This window comes from Protopterus annectens, chromosome 10.part0 (genome assembly GCF_019279795.1).
Source record: "Protopterus annectens isolate FY-2018-M chromosome 10.part0, PAN1.0, whole genome shotgun sequence".
NCBI lineage: Eukaryota > Metazoa > Chordata > Ceratodontiformes > Protopteridae > Protopterus > Protopterus annectens.
Genome location: NC_056744.1, coordinates 299,837,620 through 299,863,804, shown reverse-complemented (window position 1 = coordinate 299,863,804; position 26,185 = coordinate 299,837,620). Strand labels below are relative to the sequence as shown.

The 26,185-nt window shown below is 37.9% G+C and overlaps 1 protein-coding gene across 1 annotated transcript in view; it reads left to right on the top strand.

The window, feature by feature from the left end:
• TRIM65 (tripartite motif containing 65) overlaps positions 1–26,185 on the top strand; it is a 442,474-nt gene that overhangs the window by 128,481 nt on the left and 287,808 nt on the right. Inside the window, exon 4 of the mRNA XM_044085173.1 lies at positions 21,976–22,147. Coding sequence (XP_043941108.1) covers positions 21,976–22,147 — 172 coding nt within the window. The remainder of the gene's footprint in view (positions 1–21,975; positions 22,148–26,185) is intronic.

The following is a 26,185-nucleotide window of genomic DNA, read 5'->3' as shown; positions in this document are numbered from 1 at the left end:
TCCTAGCGTTGAGTAGCATAACCTTCATTTTTTTATTTGTGCTGTTTACGGAGGTGGGTTTGACTTTTGAGCCTTGCCTAAAAAAGGCACTATGGGGGCAGCAAGAGCTTTGGCCAGTATTCAAAAGCCTAGGGGTGACAGGTGCAAGCCATCTCTTGCGAAGCAATGAGGCCTGTCAAGTATGTTGTCCCAGGCTGACAGACACTGGATCCCCTTTGAATGACACCAGAAGCTTAGCCAATTGTTGAAACTGATCATTTTTTCTTTATACTGCGGTATCATTCTTGGTGAGGGCAGGATGCTACTCAGGGTCAGGGTCATACCCGCCTGGGCTACATGATCAGAGAGCTCTTCCATGTCTCTTTTCATGTAGTTCAGGGAGGTACATCTTAGGTCATTCACACCAACATGAACAATGACAGAGTCATATTTGTACTTGTTCTGGAGTGACCTGAGTGCTTGTGTTATGTGGCGGATTCTGGCTTCCGACAGGCAGCTAACAGTAACCTTCTCCTTGTCCAGCCTAGTGAGTGGGATGTCAGTGTGCCTGACTATAGAGTCACCTATTACTAGTGTGTTAGGTATGTTATTTCGCCTTTAGGGCTGTGATTGTGCGGCACACTGATTTTGTGTTTTATGTGTTGTCTGGTTTGTGACAGGAGGTGCAGGTTTTTTGGGTGTCTGCTTTGGAGGTCTGTGATGCTTTTGCAGGTTTTTATTTAGAGTATCCGAGTATGATTTTGTGTATTTATGTGTATTTTTTGCCAGTGCTGGTTTAGTATGTGTATGTGAGGCTGGATGTGTGGTGCAAGTGTTAACCTTCGCCTCATGACTGCTTGTTCCAGTCTTGGGTGGAGAGAGCTTAGCCTTCAATTTAGCTATATAATTGCATCTCTCGCATATGTTAATGTTTTGTGGTAGGAGGAGAGGGTTGTCTGTGTACATGAGGCAGTTGTAACATTGCCTCAGGATACCCAAGTTCACCAGCTGGACTGGAGAGTATACCTTGCCCTTTGGTCATGTCTGAATAGTAGGGTGAGCTGCTCAGTTGCTTTGTTGGTGAGGGGTGAATAATGAGCCTTGCCCTGCTGGGCAATCAAGTGTCGGGATATATTAGTGCTTGCTATTAGGTCTGAGCAAGTGCTGGACTATAGGATGCTTTTTAAGTGCTTATGGTGAGAGTTAGACTACTTTCAAGGGAAAAAATTAAAGAGGAGACTTGGTGGAGCTGGGATAAATTTAGTCCTAGCTAACCAGCGCTGCCCGGACATGCAAAACTGTGCAAATGTGTTTTTTACAGCAGGGAAATGAAAGATATAGAAATTAGCCCAAAAAGTTAGGGGACAGTGTGGTACTTATCACAGTGAGAATGTCATGGTGGCCTGGAGGGCTGTCTATGCAAAACCATTATCAGAGTGCAGTTGTATAAGTTAACCTAGCATAAAAGTAGATGACTGAATGATCAAAAATGCTGCAGTAGCCATAGTTATATGGGTTATATCCTGCCAAGGATACAATAGCTGGCTAGCTTCCAATGCATCAGGGCACCTTCCAAGCTCTCAAACCATTACGAAGCTCAAGCTAAGCTGCCTAAAATCACAGGTTTGAGCACCAAAACCCTTTTGTTGCATAAGGTCCACATAGTCATATTTTTTCTCAGTGTTACATTAGAAGTATACATAAGTATATATAAGCAGTTTTTGGGGGGAGGCATTTAATGTATGACAGCAAGTATCAGTTACTGGATTATTTCTGAATGTTTTTTGATATAGTTTATTGGAGGTGAAGTATCTATCAAAAGGCAACATGGGCATTATGTTTATATGATTCCCACAAGGTAAAACATAGCATATCCTTTCAGAAGAGGTACATTTCCATTGGAACAGTAGATGTGTGTTTTCTATCCAAATATCTTATTTCAAGCCCCTGTTTTTTTATTGCAAACTGCCTTGGGGGACCTGACATGTGACCTCCCTTGGTTTCCACGTGGGAGCTGTTTGACCTCAACAAAAAAAAAAATAAAATAAAAAAAAGTAAAACTAATGTCTAGACTATATGTGTATGTCAAATATAACAGTCTTATATATTTCACTGGAAAAAATATGTATGTTTTTTTTTTCAGTTGTAATATGCTACAACTACAGTGTCATGCTTTTCATGTGGGTTAAAGCTCTGTAGTCATATTTAGAGGTGTGCTACACTGGAAGAACTGAGCTTATATTTGCAGTCTTAGACATGTTCTGTAAATTACTAGACTGCTGTTATTACCCAAAAGTGCAATAATGAGATCTCCAAGATATCCCAAGATACAGTATTTCAGAGATGGAACCAGTGGCTTTTGTTCATGTGCATTTACTGCTACGGCCTGAAAGTTTGCATTATATTTTGTGTTTATTATGAGTAGTGTAGTGAATGTCTGATGTACAGCACACTGATCAAAGGGGACTATAAGGGTATTATTGTACTCAGTGTACTGAGCAGAAGTAAAAGTATTTATTTCTCCCAAATTAAGAAGGATTTTTTTCAGTGGACTAGTGACCTACCACACCAGTTTATTACAAGAACATAAAGTTATATGTGTGAGTTAACAAGTAGAACCACTAGCTAGGTACATTTTATATCGGGTCATGGTATATTACTCTGAGAAAATTGCTATTATAGTTATGGTTACATATAAATAGTCCTTTACTGATTTTATTGCTAGGTACTGCCAGTTGTTGTATATAGCCATTTTGATCTCTAATTTTCCCAGTCATTTCACAAAAATGTATATTTTCCATTTTTCATCACTAATTTATTGCAATGAATTTGAGCTACAGATAACTGCTTTTGTCCACTCAAATAGAGAGACGTCTTCAGAATAACCCCACAAAATACAAATGAGTTTAAATACACATTTAACAGACACACACCCCTGAAGCATAATTGATTGTACAACAAGCAGACAACAATTAACATGAAATAATGCATAAAACTCCATAGTACATAGAATCAAATACACGAACAATAATGCTTAACTGAAGAATTGTTAATAATAAAAAAAATAAAAATAATTTAATCACACATAGACTTTAATTTAAGAAAACTAGAAATAGAAATTACCTCAATGAGGCCAGGTGGACGGCCGGCATTGCATCTAAGCTGCAATTTGAGTTCTAAAAACTCTAAAAACAAATCCATAGGACCACCCCTAGGATCCTGTACAACACTATCAACAACAAACTTAAAAAAATGTGCAGAATTTTCCTTAATATGTTTGAATAAAGCATTGTGTTCATCCCTTTTACCAATGTCATAAATGTGCTGATAAATTCTATACCTAAACTGTTGAATAGTCTTACCAGCATAAAAATTAGAACAACATTGGCACAATGCAGTATAAACAATTCCCTTGCTGTCACAATTATATTTTTGCTGGGTTTAATGCAACCATAACCATGAAGAAAAAATTCTGTTCCTTCAAGTAAATGGATGCATTGTGAACAATGTCCACACTTAGAAATCTTTCCAACTAGGGAATCAGACAAAGGTCTTACAAGCATCATTTTAAAACAGGTGTCTTTTTGATAAACAGTAGTGGGATGCTCACCAACTTTGTTGAACACCTCCGTATCATACCTAAATATGTCCCAAGAATTTGAAATAATCTGTTTAAATTCCCTAAAGTGCCTATTAAATGGAACAATCATTGTTTATTATACACAATATTGATTTTAACACTAGATGAAGCTGTTGTGTTAGTATATGAAACTTGACTGTTACCTAACAAAGGTAAATAAACACAATTTCTCCTTTTCATTTTTACCTCTTCAAAAATATTGTGGAGAAAACTAGCTGGGTACCCTCTCTTAAAAAAACATGTTCCAAAGCTCATTATATTCATCCACAAATTGATCTTCTTGACTCACCATATGGGCTAATCTTACACACTGTCCCTTGACAGTGGCTTTTTATTATATAAAGGATGTCAGCTGCAAAAATGCAAATAAGAGTTGGAATGTGTCTGTTTCCTATACAATGTAGACATAAAACATTGATTTTCCTTATTTTTCCTCCTTATCTTTACTAATTTTTACTAATGCTGACACCCAAAAGAAAAAAGTTCTGAAGAAGTATTTAACTAGATGAAAGTGCTAAACTTAATAAGTTTGCTGAATTATTTTTGCAATTATGTACATGCTACCACCATCCTTAATTTCTGCCACAAATAATATACTTAGTTTAATCACCACTCACTCCACCAGAAAAATGTTCTTCCTGGGGACCATTCCTCTCAAATTCTAAGCATTAAAAATCATAGCATTGGCCTTTAATATCATAGAAAAGGTCCAGAAAGAGGAGCACTTTTTATTTTTTTAAAAATAGAAGCTTTTTATATCCTAGGCCCCATAAAGTTAATGGTAGTGAATCTTTTTAAATGCTTATTTTATGTATTTAATGAAGTATGTAGTCATAAACAGGTTGGACTTATAAGGATTATCATAAATCTAGGAGGAGCAAGGCTAAATGTGAGCACCAAAAATCATAGTACTATGTGTAAATCATAGCAGTTGAGAGGCATGCTGGGAAACTAAACACTAACTAGCATGAAACTCACCATTACCAGACTCAACTCAGCCTTAGGCCTAACACAAGTTTTTAACCTGTGCATTAGACCAAACCCTCAAATTAAAGAATACATCCCTCTAGACATTCTGTTGACAGACGTTCTAGATAAAATTAAATCTGTACAGATTCTTCCTAACTCATTCAGTGATTACTTTCCTGCCACAACTTCTTAGTAACTTAAAGTTTGTCAAATCACCACAAGCCGTTGCCTTGACCACACATAGTTTTGTCCTACTGTATAACCTGTTGCATCTCCTAACTTTCTTTCTCTGTTAGTAACTTCTGCTTAAACTAACCTCCTAAACCCTCAGCTCTACTACTATAGCCCCCTACTTTCTTCTCCCCCCTCCCATTCTTCACACTACCCCGCACTTCTTATCAATGTCTATACATTGTCCTTCTTTTGAACAACAATTATCTTTTTGTTTTTACTCCCATATGTAGTCAATTTTAGACCACTACTATCTGTGCAACCCTTAATGTTCATAATTTTTTTCTTTTGTTTTTCTCTTTATAATTAATTTCGTATTTGCATTGTTATTTTTGATAGTTTTTGTCCTGTATGTTTATCTTTGCTTATGTTTGCTGGGGCTCTTACCCCTTGGGTCTCCACTGAAAATGGGTTGCTTACTATCAATGCAATGCAAATAGTTAATAACCTTTTCTTTTTTACAATTGTTTTGCATTGTGATTGTTATTTAATATTAGTATATTGTCACTTTATCTTTACTTATGTTTGCTGGGCCCCCCCCCCTCCTCCGAGTCTCCACCGAAAATGGGTTTGTTTGCAAACTCAGACTAACATGGTTAACAAATGTGAAATAAATAAATAAATAAAGTACAAATCCTGTAGAAATGTACAAGACACCTTATTTACTATGTTTTTAGCTGAATTACAACACACTGATTGGAATGTTTAATTACAGTGTTACCTCAGTTCTGCAACTTTCTATAATTTAATTACACCTGCAAAGATTTTTCCCCTCAGAAAAATTGGATGGAGAGGGTAGGACAATCTATGGCTTACAAAAAAAGTATGAAAAGGCATGGAAAATATGGACAGGAGTGCCATCCTACATGGAGAAATATAAATAATACCTTAAATTGGGAATAGATGCCAGAAAAGATATCAGTTCTCAAAAAGCCACATGCCACCAATTTTAGAAAAAGTTGGGCTGCTAACACAACCCAAACAATTCTGGTAGACAATTAAGCTGCTATGCAATAGCAGTGTGCCCCTACGCTACTTACATAGGGTAGATTAAAATGAAACACTAGGTAAACGCAAACAAAATATTGCTTTCCCATCCACTGCTTTCACATGTTTTCCACAGTATATCTCCACCAGCTCAGTCAAAACCACTGCAGAGATTTCCAGAACACCCATCCTTCTTTAACAGAATTACCAAAACCGTATGTCAAGGAATTAGCATACAGTATACATCACAAAATAATAAGGATAGGCAGCATTATATTTTTGCACCTATATCTTTCATCTCCAACCTTTCAATGACTTAATTTACTTTCCCACATAGCTTTAAGCATGCATTAATCACACACGTTTCCAGCAACCACTGCTGCTTCAAACTTTAGGCTTCTTGACAATCTTTGACCCCCCTCTTTAAAAATATTAGAAAAATCTAATATGCTAGAAAATCTTAAGAGAATATACCTATCAATATGTGCTTACTTATGAACCTGTGTTATCAAATATGACTTACTGTTTGTCAGACTGTATGGATTTAGACTGAAATAAAGCACATTAGCTGCATATTATATGCTTACTAACTGAATTTATGGCAAAATAGACAACAGACAGTTAACATTTGTCATATTACTACAGATCATGAAAACTTAACTAAAAGAAATGACAACTTCGGAAAACTAAGCAAAGTGTTTAATTAAGTCTTTTTCGTTCAGTCAGTAACATGAACCTCAGATACAATGACATTATATACATCACAATTTAAATATCCCTCCATTCAAATTCACATGGTACAAAAAAACTCCCCTTAAAGAAACACTCTTATTACAGATGGTGTGCCTTTGAGACAGTGGGATATACTTTATTATTTAATAAACTATCTGCAGTAGGTTTTTTCAATGAGGCTCCAGCTTGGTTCAAAAACTATCTTAAAGGCAGAATCTTCAGGGCAGTAGGTAATAAATTACAATCCACCCTGGTTAATATTTGCTGTGGTGTGTTACAATGAATAGTGTCAGGACCACTTTTTATTATCTCTGTTCATTAATGATATAACCTGGGACCTCCCTCACTTAAACTGTAAACTTTATGTCAGTGATGTAGTAGGCCTCACAAAATCTAGCAGAAATTTAACATGTAATACAAGGGATCCGCAGTATGAGTTTTCAAACCTGTGGAGCTGGCTAACTGCCAATAAATTAACACTGCCAAAACCAATATTATACTGTTTGGGGCCTATAAATTCTGCCATCAATGTTATTATGTTAGTCCCTTGTGAAGTGTGCTGCCAAGTACAACATCCCAGAAATACCTGGGGCTTACATTGTACTCATAATTATATGTTACATTGACATACCTGCCAGCAGAGTTCTAGACCAGCTTAACATCTCATACAGAATCTCTAATCTGCTTACAATGAAAGCTAGGAGAACTTTTGCTCTGAGTGACTTGATACCAAGGCTTGATTATGCACTGCCAACCATTTTATTAACATCTCCTCATAACAGTACCCAACTCCAAGTAACTGACAACAAAGTTCTTAGATTTTTTTTCACTTGGCGAATAATAATGAGTCTTTGGATTTTTGGGATTCTATTAGGTGTTGATTATTTGACTGAAAGTTCTTTTTGAGTTTGTACTATTTTTTTATATTGCTGATGGCTGGGGTGGTTTGGGGTTGGCATAGTCTGTTCTGTACCATTATGAGCTGATTATATGATATCCGGTGCCATAGTTTTGTCCATTTCACGTTCTCCAGGGGAAAGAAGCGAAGGGTTGGGTTTAGGAGGTTGGATGTGAATTTACTTATTTTATCAGATTGCTGTTCAAGCTTGTTCATTGGTATAGTTAGAAGATTTTTGAAAACTGTGGAAGAGTATAGCAGGATTGAAAATAAGTGGGATGCTGCAGTTACTTTACTGCTGTTGGCAGTGAGATATGGTGTAGCTATAAGTAGCCCTAATTTGCTGTGGATTTTTTGGACAACATTGATGTGTTTATCAGATTTAAGTTTTCCATCTGTAATGACACCCATATGAAACTGTATTTAGTGTAACTATTTAGTGTGACTGGTGGGATGTTACTGAAAGTAAATGTGATTAATGTTTTATTTATTTATTTTTTTGGGTGGGGGGATTCAGAAGTAGCTAAGATCATTCTAGACAGGTGTGAATAGAGGAGAAAAAATCTTGAGTGATCATTTGTCATTGGGATGGTGTTGGGCCTGAGCAAACAAGAGTTGATTTATCAGTATATTGTATGCTTGTCACATTTTTGGCTGTCCCTTGCATGTCACATATGAATACATTAAGAGTTCTAGTATTGATCCCTGTTGCACTCAAGTTTGCACTGCCAGGTGAGCAGATTTGGAGTCCTGCCATTTTAAGCAACCATGACCAAGATATCAGGAAGTCTAACATCTGATTTTGCAATGGTTCTTCTACATCCAGCTGAAGATGCAATATACAGCACTTGGACTGGTAGCTGGGCCCTCAATTTAGTATCTTATCCAAGGACTGTCATGCCCCACCAGCACAGCACCCACTCATATGTTACTCTCAATGGCGGTGTTTTTTGGGCATAAAGTCAACTTCTTCCAGGAACTAGAGATAATAATCTTCAAGATCAATGGTAGATGTTCTACTGTTTGCATCACTCTGACAGTACTTTGCACCTGACCTAAATGTGGTTGCTTAAAACTATAAGTGTTTTCAGTACATAAAAGAAGTGGGTGTTAAATCTTGATATATGAAGATGATGCTCTGCTAAAAGGTCACCCTTAACTCTTGTATGTGGTGTAGTATTACTAAATATGTTATGCTGCACATGAACTTATTTGCTATATTCCCTTTATACATGTATACAAATTCTGTCTAGATACCTAGCTTTTCTAGTCCTGCCTGGATACTGTAACATGAGAACTGGTCATGATAACATCATTTCTACAGCAGCAAATCCCTTCACAAGCTTGAACTTCCCCACATCCCATAATCCCCTGTCCTAAGGAGATACTCCAGATCTCATTACTGCATTTGTAGCTTTAACATCTCCTGAATGAGCTTTAGCTTTGTAGGTAGAATTAGTGACTATATCTTCAGATAAATGTATTTTTGTGACTATATAGTACTTTTTTTGCTAGCGCTAGCAGGCTTCACATCCCTTGTTAATTCACTTTTACTCTTAATTACAAATTCCCTGACTTTTCTCCTCCTGTTCCCCACCCTTTCCTCATTAAAAAAAATCACTTTATTTCACAATTGTTTCTTTCTTCTTTGAAAAGTGTTATTTTGAAATTTGTTGACTGCCTGGGATATTAGCAAAGTTTTTGGTGAGTGCGTACGTGTGTGTGCATGCGTGTGTGTATGTACGCACGAGATAGTACGTGAAGTATCATTGGCTGCATTTTGGATATATCAAAGTGACAGAAAAAGGCTCCAAAGTTGTAAAAAAATTCAAGATATATGTTCATAAGATCCCCCCACAGGACCAACATGAGATGTGTATGAAGAGTCTGGGAGTAGAATATCTCCAAAACGACTAAGCAGTCTGTAAAAATTTCGTTATGAGAACTTTGTGAGACAGGAAAAATAAATCAATGTTTTGAAGGGAATGTTGCCTTCTGAGTCAGGCCCAATGGAGAAACAGACTGCAAAGGACTCAAATTTAAGTCTTTAGTCACATCTTCTAGACTTGAAAAGTGAAAAGAAAAGCTCAAATTAGAGGAGTCTATTGTAGCAGTTGTAGATGTTTTCTGAGAAGATGTCTTCTGCTAAGATGCCCAGGACTACTACTTCTCCCAGAGCAGGGCCTTTTTCTATGGATACTCTAGTTATATCTTTCTCCCCTCCCCTCCCCTCAATAGGAGTCTTCATGAACCACAGACTCAGTGCTGATATGTAGGAATGGGAGCTTTTCCCCTGGAAAAAACGTTTCAGGTTCCTTTCCTCTTGTCTAGCCTTAGTATCTTCTCTTAGGTCCCACTTTCTCCTTCAGAGCCTGTTCATTGGAAACAGATGATGTTGGCCTTTATAAAGGTTCAACTTTGATATGGTGTCAACTTGGACCCCTCAGTGCCTAAGCTGACTTGACAGGACTCACTTCCATCTCTTTCTTCCATTCCTCTTCTGACACCCGTTTCAGCTTCAGTAGTGATACAGTCAGCCCCAGCAACTGTTACTGCCCTTTGGCATTAGGGAAGCCTCCTCCTCCATGCCAACATGCTCAGAGTTGGTGCCTGTTTCAGTCCCAACCATGGTGTTGGCATCCTGACCCCCTATGGCAGAAGAGTTCAACATTTATCAGTCTGTGCGAAGTTTGACCCAATGTTATTGGGTCTGTTGCCAATATCAACATGTTTAGCTTTTGACCATTTGGTGCCAGTGACTTTGGCTCAGGAATGGTCAGTGCCATCCATGCTGCTATGGCTACACAGGCATCACTGTGTTCAGTGCTGAGTGTTTCAGGCCCAGGGGTCTCCCTTCAACATCTCAACACAGAATAGGCCCTGTAATAATATTGTGGCAGGGACTATAGGCCAGACTTTGTTTGTTTTTTCTAGGGACACAAGGCTTTATAGGCCTATGGTACAGAGATTTGGGATGCCTTCTTCTCAATAGTTCAGATGACACTGTCACTCAGTCCTCCATCTCCCAGGAAGATGCAGTGTAAGAAGAAGCACCTACATTCACCATTGGAGTCTCCTTCCTCAGATGCAGATTTTGAAGTAGATGAGGTCTCCTCGAAATCAATTCTTGAGGATGCTTCCTTCACAAGATCCTGGAAATGATGAGGCAGAAGGGATCATGGCCAGTCAGCCCTACTTCTGACGAGGAAGAAATCTTACAGGAGGCCTATAAGTCCTCTCCTTATGCAGTTGGGTTGTTCTGCCCCCAGACAAGATAGTACATAGGGTGTACAACTAAGCATAAAAGAAGACTGGTGCCACTGAGACAGTACTTCAGAAGCCTAATAGAGTGGTGTGGACCCACCCGGGATAGACAGCACTGCAGTTAAAGCCCTTTTGTGGTCTCCATAGTTGTCTCTGAAACCATCAAGAAGGATGTCTGAGAGCATACCCAGGCTATCCGTACTCCAAAAAAGGATTCCTGGATGATGGATAAATTAGGGAAGTATGTGTATGCATCAGGGACATTCTTCATAAGAGCTCTTAGCTATACGGTGTATATGACTAGGTTTCAGAGACAGCTGGGGAAAGAGGCTGCACACACTCTGACACAGTTGCCTGTGGGTGAACTACTAATCCAGTTTGAAACCCAGATGATGCCTATATCTTCTAATTCTTCACTCACCATGCATCTTATTCATAAGCTATGGATGGCGTGGCCTGAGCAGTGGTCTCAGGTCTTGCCATGATGAGTAAGGCCTGGCTATGTCTAACAGATTTTGTGGTTCATTTCAAGGTGGCATTTGTCAGTTTGACAGTGCTCCATTTGATGTCTCCTCCTTATTTGTGCAAAATGCTCTCAAGTGTTGGGGTCAACTTTTCAGTACTTCAAAGTTTGTTGCAAAGAAATCAAAAAGGTTCTAGAATGTTAAGGTTTCGTAGGTTCCAACAATCCCAGAATAGACAACAGTACAACAGGAGTTCCCACGGCAGAGGAGAATTCTACTCAAGTTGCAGCTAGAGGGGCAGAGGAGGTCCAGACCATCAGGGCTACACAGGAGCATTTCAATGCCCTCAACAGTATGAGTAATGAACAGTTGCCTGATTGAGAGGCTTTCGGAGGACATCTTTCCCTCCACTACAGTGCATGCTTGGCCATTACATCACACAGGTTGATAAGAAATATCATATCCAGAGGCTACTTTATTCCATTCTTAAGATAGGCCCAAGAGTCTGCCAACTCATCCACCACCAATGCCACCCATTAAATAAGAGCAGCAAAGAAGGAGGCTGTATCTCGCTTCAAAAAAAGAGCCACCGAAGATGTCCCACCATAACAGAGAGCACCTGAATTCTACTCAAGGTTTTTCTTGGTATCCAAAAAGATGGAGGACCTTAGACCTATTCTCAACCTATGTCTAATAAATTAGTATGTGAAGAAGGAGTTATTTTGGATAGTTACAGTGCAATGCATTCTGCCTTGTCTGAATAAGAGTGATTGGACGTGCATTTTGGAATTCTAAGATGCATATATACACATCAGAATACCGCATGCATCAAGAAGGTTTCTGCTGTTTCAGGTTTGAGCCAGTCATTATCAGTTTGGAGTCCTGTCTGGTCTCATCACAGTTCCCCCTCAGGAGTTTACCAAATGAATGTTTTAAAGTTTTCCCATACCTCGATGACCGGCACATAATGGCCCTAAATATGGAATTACTGGTTATGATAAGCAGTACCTACACTGAATGTATCAGTTCTTGGGTGTCGCAGTCAGTTTGGCTAAAATCCCAGATCTCATTGACTCAGTTTATTTTATTTAAATTTGTTTACTGGGATAGTTGACTAAAACTAATGTCTTTCTGCTTTTCCCGGTTAGGGGTCGCCACAGCGGACCTCCGGTCTGCCATTGATTGGCAGTGGATTTTTTACACTGCTGAGTTGCCAGCCTGATGCCTAACCTTCAAAGAAGGCACACCCATTCACGCACGCACCTACATGCATGCCTTTAAATGTCACTCAACCATGGGGAGGACATGCAGACTCCACACAGAAGGCGCTCCAACCAAGAATCGAATGGGAGAACTTCTTGCTGTGAGGCGACAATGCTAACCGCTGCACCACCGCGGCTTACCGGGATAGTTCTCTGATGTCCATGAAACATTTGCAGGCACTGTGTCAGTGAATGGGATCAGATAAGAAATGAACAAATCATATATACAGATACAAGGTTATGGTAAAAAAACAAATACATGTACATACAGTATTTATAGTTGCAAAAATATGCCACAACGTTTAGTTTAAGAAGCAGTTTACAATGTCAAAATATGGGTGGAAAAATGGAATTATGGTTAGCAGAGCTTTATGGATAAGAAATAGCCATAATGACTGAGGTGGCTTATGCTACAGGGATAGCAGCCTATCATTATATGGAGAGGCATGAAGACATTAGAAGAATCAAGTAAGAATAGTTGCAGGAAAGGATACCATGAGGAGAAGACAGAGAAATGGTGAGAGAGGCATGCAGAGGGAAGAGGAGTCGAAATGAGTGGAAGTGTGAGAAATGCAGCGAGAAGAGGGAGGTAGGATGAATGAGAGGGATTAAGTAAGGTGATGAAAAGATGAGACAAGAATGGGTGAAACAGGGATAAAGGGGTGTGAAATAGTTGCAGGGTTCATGCAATGTGACTTGAGTGAATGCAGATACACTTTATTTGATTGAAGAGGTGTCCCTTGAGCTGTTTTCTGAAGTCTGAGTACTTTTGCACATCTCAGATTGAGAGAGGAATGGAGTCCCATAGTTTATGTGCTAGGGTAGAGAATGCATAGTCAGTGAAATTAAGTTTAGTTTTGGAGTTAGTAGGGTTGGTTGTGAAGGGGGATTGGTGAAAAATTTATGAGTGAGAGGGGGAGATGTCCCAGGAGAAAGGGCTCTGTCACTTAGTGATCCAAGTAAGAAGTTGGCTCTCAAATGTACTAAGAGCCATTTAGCTTTGACAAGAGTTATGCAGAGGTGTTCATTATTTCGGAAGTTAGTAAAGAACCAGCAGATTTTACTGTACATGGTTTGTAAGGTGGTGGCATTTTTCTTTGAAGCTGCAGCTGTTATGGGTGGTCCATATTCTAGAAGAGATAAGAGTATTCCTTTGTTTGTGGCAGCTTTAGCTGGCTTGGGCAGAAGAAGTGATAGCGTGTTCACCCAAAACAGTAGTGCATTGCTCTTTTTACATGTGTTTTGAATATGCAGTTGAAAGTTAATAGATCAGTTTAGCCAAATGCCAAGGTATTTCAAGGATATGGTAGTTTCTATGGTGGTATTGCTAACATCTTTAATATTAAGGAAGCTGAATGCTTTGGCTATTTTGGTTAGTTCCAAATAGCATTGCTTTTGTTTTTGAGTGATTGGATATAAGTTTCTGGCCTATTAGCCACTGTTTGAGAGTTTGGAGGTCACATTAGAGCTGAGTTTATATAAGAGAGGAATATTTTTTTACTTTCAAAATGGCTGGACACTATTAGCTTAATTTCAGCTCTTCCATTGTGAGAACAGAAACTCAGAAAAGAGATTCAGTGAGTTTGTCTTTTTGGGTACTTTTCAATTGCTGGCTAGTAAGTACACTGTCTGGATGCCAGCAAATCAGAAGTTTAGAGAAACTGAAAGAAAAGTAACCACAAAAAGTGAGGAGAAATCACTGGCTGGGAAAAATCCTGCAGCTGTTCACCAAAAAGCAGTTTAAGTCCCAGCTTTGGTGCAAGGCATGACTTCCAGTAATCTAGAGAAAAAATAAATCAGATGTGCTCAGAGCTGATTAAAATAAATGAAACACTGAAGGAGTATATGAACACAAATAATAAAAGGCTGGAAAAAATGGAAGAAGCTTTAAACAGATATCCAGATGAGCTGATAAACCTGCAAAAATAAGAGGCTGAAATTTAGGAATGGCTAGCAATGTATAAGACTGCTCATGGAAAAAGATGTTCCAAATAATAGTAGAATTAGAGAACAGAGTCATAGAGAAACCCTGAGATTTCTGCTTTACCAGAGTAACTGGAAGGAACAGACTAGTACTTTTATGAAAGTACAAATAAGCAGCTGGGTTGGTATTCCACAGCAGGAACTGTTAATTGAAAGGGCACATTGTGAGTCTGCTCAAAACACGGTCACGAGAAAGCAGGGAAGACCTCTAATAGTGAAGATGCAATGCTACCAGCAGAAAAGGTTGATTCTGACAAAATTGTGGCAGAAGGGAAACATACTAAAAGCTGTAGAAGGCAGCATCTTTGTGAAAACTTATTACTCCATGTACACCAGGCAGAAGAGTAAATTTATTCCAGCAATTAGGGAATGATGAGAGGCAGGTGTGAGATTGAAGCTGCTGTATCCAACTATCTTCAGGCTATTTTCTCCAGGATAGTCATAGTAATTTTTTGATGCAGAGCATGCTAAGAAGGAAATACAAATGTTTATCCAACAAAAAGTGAGCTATCAAATAGAAGATGACTGTGCTTCTTATTCTTCTGACAATATAGATCATAGAAAAACTTTAACAGTGAAACTTTTTTTCAGTGTTCCAAAAGAAAATGCTTGAGAGACAGAGGAAAGCTCAGGAGTTGACTAGAAGAGCTAGTGTATGTTGGAAATGAACCAGCGACTGGAGCTGGGAGATGGAGACAAACAGGAAAAAACAGCAACATAGAAACTAATGAATAAATATGGGACTACAATGCATCAATCATATTTGTGAAATACAGTGGAGCAAGAAAACCTGTAAATATTGGACATTTTTGACTTTGTTAAACTTGTAGGGGACTCCAAAGCATAAGCTTTACTTAATGTCATTAATGTTTGAAAGAACATTAAGGAGAGGGGAAGTGAAAGAAAAGAGGTAACTGTAAGTAAAACTATTTTTGTTCTTAACAGTATAACATTAAGAAGGGAGAAACTGGAAAAAAGAGGTAACTGTAAATAAAACAATTTTTGTTCTTAGCAGTGTTTTTATAAAACATGACGTATACTGCATGTTATATAGTAAAGCATTTTCGGTTATTTTTGTGTGCTATAGGGATACTAAAGTAAACAGGTGACTTTTTGGGGATAAAATAAAAGTGGAGGTGAAAAACAGGATAGAAATAAAGAAAAAAGTTATAGTTAAAATGTAACAAGAATTATTTAGAGGAACTGAGAAAGGTTAAATTATTGCAAAATAGGGGAATCTCACAGAACAAGAAGAGACACAACTGCAGAGTGCTAAAGATAAAATGAGAGATTATCTGGATAATATGCATGAGTTAAGAAAGATTGCTGTTAAGCAACTGTTTTTTTTATAATAACTCAAGCAGAAAAGCATTTAGCACAATGCCTCTGTCAACAGAAAGCCAAAAGTGCTGCTGTCAAGCTTAAGGAGCCTATAACAAAGAAAATGATCAGAGATCATGTAGAGGTATTAGAAATAATTCAGAAATGTTATAAAACTCTGTATAAAGCAGAAAAATGTGGACATCATGAAAAAATACAAATGAAAATGTTTGTGGAAGAATTAATATGCCAAGGTTAGAGAGAGACGAGGCTCACTTATTAACAGTTAGGCTAGGAGGAGATGAGATAAAAATGGTGTTGTATAACCAATCTACAGAAAAATCCACAGGAATAGATGGTATTCCTGTAGACGTTTTGGAAGCTTGGAGGGAATAAAGTGATTAACATCTGGAAGGTTTTATTTAACAATATTTTAAAAGGCGGATAATCGTCAACATTTTGGAAGAAAGCTGTGGCAGCTGTAATACTTCAACATGGTAAAGACCCATCAGATCGAGCTTTATATAGGCCCATTTTGATTCTCAACTATGATTATAAAAGTGTTTATGTCTTATTTCTATAATGGCTAAAATAATTGCAAAGGTGATGCCACAATTGAAGATAAAGGTCAATGTGGTTTTGTGGAGGGGAGGCAAACATTTGACAACATTAATAGAACAACGATGATCCAGAAGGAAGCAGAATGCAAGAAAATACAATTGTTGTTTTTGGGTCTTGATGCGGAGAAAGCATTTGACAGGGTAAGCAGGGATTTTATGAGCAGGGCAATGGTAGCATTTGCATTCCCTGAAACAATAATAAGATTAATTAGAAAGCTATATGAGGGATCGGAGGTGAAAAGTTTCACTTTGATAAGTTCATTTTTATCAGAGAAACCAGGCAGGGATGTCCTCTTTCATCTTTGTTATTTGCATTATATTTAGAACCACTGGCAAAGAATATAAGGGACTCAGAAATTCAAGGATATAATTGGTATGGCAATCAAGATAATCTGGCTGTATTTGCAGATGATATTATTTTGTACCTGATAAAACCAGAAAACGGTATTTCATTGTTGTGAAACATTCTGAGCCAGTTGCAAGTCTTTCCAGGATACAAAATGAATGAAGATAAACAAAGGCAATAGCTATAAAGTATGTGCCCACACATGAATTAGTTCAGCAATACCCATATTTATGGGGACATGATAAAATTATGTACTTAGTATGGTTTAAAAAGAATTCTGTTATGGCAGCTAAGGATATGTGGGAAAAGACTAAGCAAAAGATAATAAAAAACGAGAAATAAGAAACTCTGCTTTATGAATACAGATAGCAAAATACAAGCAGTGAAAATGTTTTTAGTCCCTTTAATTTTATAGACAGGTCAGGCGTATTTTTATCAACCAAAAGAGAAGTTGGGGACAGTAATTAATAAAGAGCTGAAGGATTTTATCTGGGAGGGGAAGATGGCAAAAGTCAAGTGGGATAAGCTGATCCTCCTAATAGAACAAAGTGATTTATCATTACCTGATTTGAAGGGGTATTTCAGAGCTACACAGTTAAGATCCCTATACATAGCACAAGTAGAAAACTATAATTCAAAGGGGAAAAGGATGATAGTGAAATGGGAGGGGGGGGGCTCAAGAAATGAGGAGAGACTGACATTTTGAATCCATATTGTTAAGGTGAATAATAACCATAAAGAATATTATAATCATAAAGTAACAGAAAGTATTCTAAGAACTACGCCAATGTAGGAATGGCTAATGGAGATTCTGCTGATAGGGATGACTGCAATTAAGGGTAAAGACAATAGGCAAGAGGGGGCTGGAATTTATTTGAGAAAGCTGGCAAAGGAACTAAGGTGTTGGGAACAAATAATTATAGAGGGAAAGATGATAGAATGGGAAGAGGACAAGAATACATTTTGACTGCAGGCTAGAGATTGCTTCCTCTATAAAGGACTGGCAAAGAGAAAAGATTAGAGGAATCTTAAGTGAAAGACCAGTACTAGTAGAGTTTTTAGTTGAATCTAGAACAGACGTTGTTGTTAAAAAATAGATAATTAGTAGGGCATATCAAATATTGCATGTTAACTATAGTAATCAGAGAAGGTTAGAAATGATTGGGAGGAGAGATTGGATAAGCAATTCACAAAGAAAGAATGTGAGTAGACATGTATGGCAACATAGTCTACAAGATTTAGTTTTTTTTCTTGGAAGGGTTTGCACAGGTATTGTTATACCCCAAGCAGACTTCAAAGTATTTTTCCTCAGGTAGATTGCAAATGTTGGAAGTCTAACAGGGAAGAAAGAGGTAATTGGGAGCATATTTTAGTGTAATGAGTTGGAAGACTTTAAAAATTCCATGCAGACTATTCTGTCAGAAATACTGGGTAAGAAAATTTGTGTAACATAGGGAATCATTTTTTGAGGTGCTATACAGAATTGCAATTGCTGATTTTAATTCTGGTGACTGCCAAAAAAAAAAAAATTACTAGAAAATGGAAAACAACCATACTTGAAGTAGTGAATATAGTAACACAGGTAAAAAACGGGAGTGGGGATCTTTAGAAAAGAGTAGGGGCAAATTGCATAAAAAAGAGAATTATGGGAACACTGTATGCAGAGCAATGTTTTGGAGCAGGAATGAGATTTAAGGGATGGCAGAAATTGATGGAGTATGTAATGTTTGATTGATAATGACTCTAAAGAAGATTATATGTGATGTATAATGTTTGCAACTGAAACTATGTCAATATGGTTTGTTTTCATTTTATATAAATATATGATTCCCTGTCTCAGAAGTGATAATTCAATAAAGATGTTTCTTCTGTAAAAAAAAAAAAAAAAAAAAAAAAAAAGAGGGGGATTTGTTTGACCAGTAGATGACCATGTCATCTACATAAAGAATTTGAGGTATTTGAGGGTGATCAGATGGTAGTTTGTTGATAAATATGGAAAATAGCAGAAGAGCTAAAGTGTAACACTAGTGGACTCATTTCATGAGAAAAGCTGTTTCAGAGGTGGTCGTGGCACCTATTTTCACCTTGAAGGATATGTTGGTGAGGAAGTCTACTAACCAAGGTTTTACTTTGTCACTAATGCCTATTTCAGCTAATTTGTCAAATAGTAAGTTATGATCAGTTAGATCAAAGGTTTTTGTGAGATCAGTAAAGGTGGCTCCTGTCAGGTTGCCCTTGTCCATATCGGATAGAATGTCGTCTCGAAGCATTCGAGAGCTGTTATGGTGCTGCATCTAGACCAGAATCCATGTTGCTTCTTGAATAGAAAATGATATTGATGTAAATAAGCAGTAATTTGGTTGTAGACAATTTTTATAGTATTTTACCTAAAGTGGGAAGTATTGAAATAAGACAGTATTGCGAAGCAGTTGTTAGCTTGGGTACTTTTGGAATAGGAGTGACTATTGCAGTTTTTCATATAAGAGGCATAATATTATTAGTTAAGCAGAGGTTGTATATGTGAGTGAGAAGGTGGCAGATGAAGTTCTTACTCAGGAGAATGAACCAAGGGGTTAGGTTGTCTTAGGCTGGGTGGAGAATCTATATGTATTTAGACAATTTGTGTTTTTGTCTCTTTGGTTCTAATCTTTTTGAAGTGAATAGTAGAATGTAAATAGGAGGAACATTTTGAGCTGGAGGGAATTTACTGCAACAGGACAAGACAGAGTACATGGATTCAAACAAAGGATAACAATACACATTAGTGTACTGGAGATGAGAGCAGTCTTTCTAGCATTGCAGGCAATTCAGGACCAGCTTTCCTTGGGTGTGATTGCTGTACATTCTGATCACATGGCAGTAGTATTGTACATAAGCAAAGCAAACAAGGAGGAATGAGATCTTATCTCCTCTGCAGAGACATTATGAGTGTATGGCAGTGAACCTTACAGTCACACCACTTTCTCATTGCAGTGCACATACTGGGGACATCCAATATGATTACAAACAAGTTTAGCAAACAAATACTGCTTCTTCAAGAATGGTCTCTTAATGGGAAATCAGCTCAGAATATTTTTTGGAGGTGGGGCTGGCAAACCCTGCTGTGATCTATTTGCTTCACCTTGCAACACTAAATGCAACAGTTTACTTCACCATCACAACCCCCCCCCCCCAGAAGAGCAGACACTAAGAGATGCATTCCCCTATGGCTGGCCCCCACCTTTTTTTCCTGTCATGTCCCGATTTAGGGCAGGCAAAGTTCATTATCATAACCCCATTGTCGCTCCACCAGGTATGGTCCATCTTGTTGGGGCCTCTTCTAAAGAGAGGACCTCTTTTTTCTCCTCTGGAATCCCAAGCTGCTACTTCAACCTTCCAGGTTGCCTCACTTGAAAATCCAGTCCCCTAATCTAGCTACAAGGTTACTACAATTCCAGTAATAGCCAGGGATCTGTCTTTTCCCAATGAGGTAGTTAATTTGATATCTGTTTCTCAAAAAAACTTATTCTTGTGAGGTATATATGAGCAAATAAAATATCAGATAGAGCATAGAGCCTAAGTCAGCTTCTCAGTCTCAAGTTCTTTTGGCACATATTTTTCAGGCAGGTGTCAGTTATTCTATAATCAAAGTTCATCTTGTGGCTATTTTGTCCTTTCATTTTGGGTTTTTATCATCCTCACTTGCATTACTGCATATGTGTAAAATCTATTTGAGAGGAATGTTCCACACCAGACATCCCTTAACTAGACCTATTCCCTCATATGATATAAATTTTGTTGTAGAGAAACTTGCAAAACATCCCTCTGAGCCAGCTGACTGGACTAATTTAAAATTCCCATCATGGAAAACTGTCATGCTGCTAGCAATTACCTCAGCTAGATACATATCATAATTTCACACCTTGTCGTCTGTGTACCTTTACCTGATTTTCTAGCTTATAAGTTACCCCTAGGGTTACCTATCCATGGGTAACTTTGTCTTTATTTACATTATACAAAGGAGTTACAAGAGTTCACACATGGCAATCAGTTTTGTTTGCTTTTCATCTGTCAAGAAAGGCCAGAAGGTGTTAAAAGCTTCTACAGGGAGATGGTTATGCAATTATATTGCATATTGCTGTTCCTCGAAAGGGAAAACATTGAGTTCCAAGCTGAAGTCATGTGTTATCAAAGCTGAGATGACTTCAGCCACTTTATTTCAAAATTTTCTCTTGGAAGATATTACAGCAGCAGCTACGTGGTCAGCCTTACATATGTTTATCAAATAGTTTGAGCACACTGTCTAAGACTTGGACCTGCTTCGGAACTGCAATTCTCAAATGCTTACTAGAGTAGCCCTCCCAAGGTTGGCTAGTGATTCAGTCCTTGCATTATAGTGTCTGGACAGGACCAGAACAAATATTTATGTTATGTACTTACCAGAACAATAGACTTGTCTGTTCTCTGTCTGGGCATTGAAACAATCCCTCTCACCTTCCCCATCCAAACGTTCTATTTCCAGTTTCCTAGTTTCCAGATATTTAAGTTATGTACTTACCAGAACAATAGACTTGTCTGGTCTTTGTTGGACACTGAAACAATCCCTCCCACCTTCCACATCCAAACTTTCTATTTCCAGGGGACCTGTAAGGATTCTCGAGTCTTGGTCATATACTCAGGACTCTTAGTACAGTTATTGTTTTTAGAGTGCATGCAGTTTGCCATCCTGATTATGTTGTTTTTTGTTTGGTAGCTCACTCTCCATATCATAGGGGATTATGGGATAGATTATGGGATAGAGGAGGATCTCAAGCTTGTGAGGGGATTCATTGCTGAGGGTGCTAAGGCAACTAGTCTTTATGTTTCATCATTTGGACTGTCCTGAGAGAGGACAGACAAATCTGTTGTTGCAATAAATACATTAATTAAATTATTGTTGCTACTATGGTAGCTCCTTTTGAAGTTAGGGCAGTGCAAACCCAAATCTGAAACAGAAAAAAATGTATAAAGGTCCTCATTAAATGCTGACATTTACATCTACTTTCTTCAACAGATGATCATTTAGAGACAAGCATTAAGCAGAATTCAGAATTTTAAACTTTGAAAGTTGCTTGATTGATACAATAGAATTAAGATGATATGTTTTATTTGACATTATTGTTAAAGTATTTCTCAGAGTATGATCAACTTTTAAGTAAAGTTGAAAAAAACAGTATGCTGTATTGAACTGCTTAAATTTTGTAAAACTGTCACAAGCTTCGAGTGTATTTTACTTACTTATACTTTCCACTTTGATTGCAGGAGTGGCAGTTTTTGTGCCCTCAGAGCACCGAAGAAGCCCTGCCTGTGGCACAGTTTGATGCAAAACATAAGTTATCTGCTGTAATGTCTGTTCTGACCCAAGTTTCAGCACTTGTCTTAACAGATCTACAAACATCCATTGAATCAAATCTTTCTCAGTCTGAGAATGAAGGTATCATAGGCTTGTTTTTCTTTCTAAATTATTTTGGTAATATTGCTTTTCTCAGTCAAGTGAACAGATGTGAATCTATGGCTGTTAATCTGTTATTAGCTTCTAAAATGTACCTTTTTGATGGAGTTGCTATTCATAGATTCCATTGTTCACTAGTTTGTGCTTTTTATCATTACTGTATTTTCATTAAATTAAACATTCAGTACTTTTAAACCCTATAAAAGAAAAAAAAGTAATTTATTTGAAATGTAATTTAAATAATTTAAATTTGGGTGTCTAGAACACTATTCTGAATGAAATGCCATCTGCACCAGTCCCAGAAGTATATTATTTTCTGACGTTTCACCTAGTGCTTCTTATATTTTGGTGGAATAAGGCTTGCTCTTTGGAAAAGTGAAATGCACCTAGGTTTGGTCTATTTATACAATAGAATTATACTGGAGTAACTTAGATATACCTGAGAGTAATTGTCTATGAATCTTACCCACTGATATTTGTATTTATCTTAAGTGACTCAGATAAACAAGTATGTCAGCAAATGCTGTACAGGGTGTTGCACTTTGTACGTACAGGAAATCATTTCTGCCTGGGCTGCATGTTACACAAGAAAAGTTTGAAACTTAGACATGTATACAGTTTCTGTCATCAAAGCATAATCACATCATATTTTGTATTACTGTGACAATTATCCAAAATGTGTCACGGTAACTGCTTTTATATGAAGGGGTAACTTTCTTCCATCAAATATGTATTTTCTGACTAATATAGGAGTCTACATGTTCTCCCTGTGTTCGCATTGTTTTCCTGCAGGTGTTAGTGTGTGTGTGTGTGTGTGTGTGTGTGTGTGTGTGTGTGTGTGTGTGTGTGTGTGTGTGTGTATGTGTAGGGGTAGGAAGAACAACTGCATCATGTCTAGCCAGCAAGTGGTATAAACACTGACTCTAAATGATTGTCACTGTTGAAGTGACACCCTGACCACATGTATAAAAATGGGGAAAAGGAGTTGCGGATGCATGGCAATGATGCAGAAGACAGAAACCTTTTGTATCTGATGTATTACAGGGGCATTTATTTTTTAACAGCACTTTTGAATTCATTTTTTTCAGTGCAGATCATTATACCTACTCATTTACCAACAATATACAATTAATTCTCCATGTATTTAAAAACAGATATTACCCACCCCCATGCTTTATCCCATATTTCTCTTCTAATAACTACGTCTCTTCCTCATAGCCCTCTGTATTCCTTGAGACAGTCTCATCATTTTAGCTTTCTCTCCCCACCCCAACCATGTACATCTCTCATTGTAACATAATCTTTCATGAACTGAACCTTCAGTAATTGATTTTGTTTCATTATAAGCTGTATCAGGAAAAAGGTCAGTTATTTATATATTTTAGCAAACTGTATCATGTGTTGCTGTACAGCGCATTGTCAACGATTCATGGAAAACAATTATCATTTATTTACTGTATGTTGGCATATCTGTCTTAGTATCATTTACTGTCCTAACCAGCGATTTTTTCAGTGTAAAATTTCTGACTTCTTTACATTGCCTTTATCAATATAATATTTAATAATAGGAATCATAAGAAATTTCAAGGCAATTCACTCTCATGTCTATTTACATCTTGACAGTATTCACCCTTAGACTGTAACCCCTTTTTCTATGTGGGCTAAGCCAGCCAAGCCCAGGGTGAATTTGTGGGTGCACATCCAAACATCCATTCATTTAAGTCCTGTCTGAAGGAAGATAGTATATCAAACTGCTTATTATGTGAGGAGAGTCTGTTCCTTAAGCAGGAGGATAGCTGGGTTAAGAACCTATCTCTCCATCACATTTTATTTATCTGCTGGTGAAGATTTAGGTCTCTAGTTCTGGTATATGTGGAACTATTTGGCCTTTGGAGAGGCAAGAGATCTAGGATGCTGGGTCTTTTATAGCACAAAAGGCAAGGCACACATCTCTCCTCTGGGTGTATAAAATACCAGATAAAGTGATAGTGCTTCCAGTCTCTCTTGGTAGCTCAGGGTCCTTAATCCCATGACCTTCTTAGTTAGGAACCTCTAGGGTTTTTTTAGTCATTTGACATGTCTAGTGAAATACTCCCTAAAGAGGGTGTTGTACTCAATAACTGGCTTGGTTAATGCTGAATGTAAAGGAATAAGAATTAATAATCTCTTTAGATATGGATGATATCCTCTTAGCAATTAGCTGTGCTAAGTAGCAGGATTTGCTGACTATTGTGTTGTGATGATTGAAGAACATAAAATTATCAGTTCTTTTTCCAAGGTCTCTAAACAACATTCTCATTTTGAAGTGGGGTATTGCCTGTGGTGTAAGTGAAGGATTTATCTACAGATTGCAATAATATTCCATTTTTTTGCATTTCATTTGAGCCAAGCAGGGGCGCCTCGTGCTATTGGACTGCAGTACTGCAGCCCTCCCACCTAGAAATAAAAGAAATAAATAACGTGAAACTTAAACTTAAAAAATATATATTTCTTTGTAACTGCTGCACATGTACAGATACACTCAGACTGCCCCGCAGATGCCCAGGAATCTGTGTGGTAGATAACCACACAGAACAGAGGAGCTCTGGGCTGCTTGATCTGCAGACAGGACCAATCAGGAGTGAGGTAAGTTGAGTTCTAAGCTCTTGCAGGGAAGCATTAAGTCAAGCGTGGGTTTGCTGCTTCGAGACAATGTTGTTGGACCTGGTTTACTGCTTTCAGACCCATTTACAGGTAACGGAGTGTGTTTGTGTGTGTGTGTGTGTGTGTGTGTGTGTGTGTGTGTGTGTGTGTGTGTGAAATGCTCTTGTTAACACATAGGGGTGGGTAGAAATACTCAGGCTTGAACCCTGCACCTTGGATGCAGGTGGCAAGGACCTGAATTCCCTACCTACCACTATTTGTAAAAAATTGCAGATTTTTGCCTCATATTCTGTTCCTCATAAAATCTGTGGTTTCTGTATCTTCATATTTCCTTGCAAAGGTTTGTAGTGTAGTGGTGCACTGGAAGCATTGTTGCCCGACAGCTACAGGTTCTCTGATTTGATTCTTGGCTGGGGTGTCTTCTGTGTGGAGTCTGCATGTCCTCCCATCCCTTACAAAGATGTGTCTGGAGTGTTTCTCCCTGCTCTGTTGAAAATTGGCTTTGTTTTGTTCCAAGTCAGACTAGTTTCCTGGTTAACAAATGTTTAAAAATAACAGGCATTTGAATTTCAGACTTCATATTCTTCAGAAAGTACATGGTAAAACAAAACCTTTTATTCTAGCAATTGTCTAAGTTTATAGCATGGATATTTGAAATTTACCCATATTTTTGGGACTGTATTCCCCCATTATTGGCCTCGTCCAGGTATTTTGTGCTAAGGTTGAGAGCTATGGTGAGAACTGAATTCACTGAATATGTTTGACAGCTGTATTCCCACATCATTTGGCTTTTTTCAAGTGTTTTTTGCTAAGAGTTTGACAGCTATGGTGAGAAATGAATTTACTAAATAGTAGCCATTTAAGTTTGTCTTCCTCTGTTTCAGCTGATTTGGCATAGTGGTATGTTTCTCTGACTGTTTTGCACAGGGTCCCCTGGGTTCAAGACGTGGCAGTGAAATGTATGGTGGTAACACAGTATTTTATTCTAGCAACTTTCCAACATTATACAAGCAATGTTTAAAATATGTCCCTGGTTTTTGGCCTTTTGTCCTCCCCCCCAATAAATTTTGGCTTTTTCCAGATTTCTTGTGCTGCAAAGTTCAGAGATACAGCTGAGTGTCAAATAGATTTTACAAGGAGCTGAGAGCTGCAGGGGAACAAAAGTTTAGTGCTGCTTATGCTAAATATGCTTGCATTGTTAATAGCACAACAGGTAATGTACTTGCTTTTGATGCAGAAGGCTGTGGGTTCTACTCCCACAGTAGGTAGATGCATTGCTGATACTGTACTGTGTTGTAAAGGGGGTGGATGCTGCAGTCCTTTTTGGCAAAGATACCTAGTAACTATGAACCTGCTATCAGTTTGCTATCTATTCCC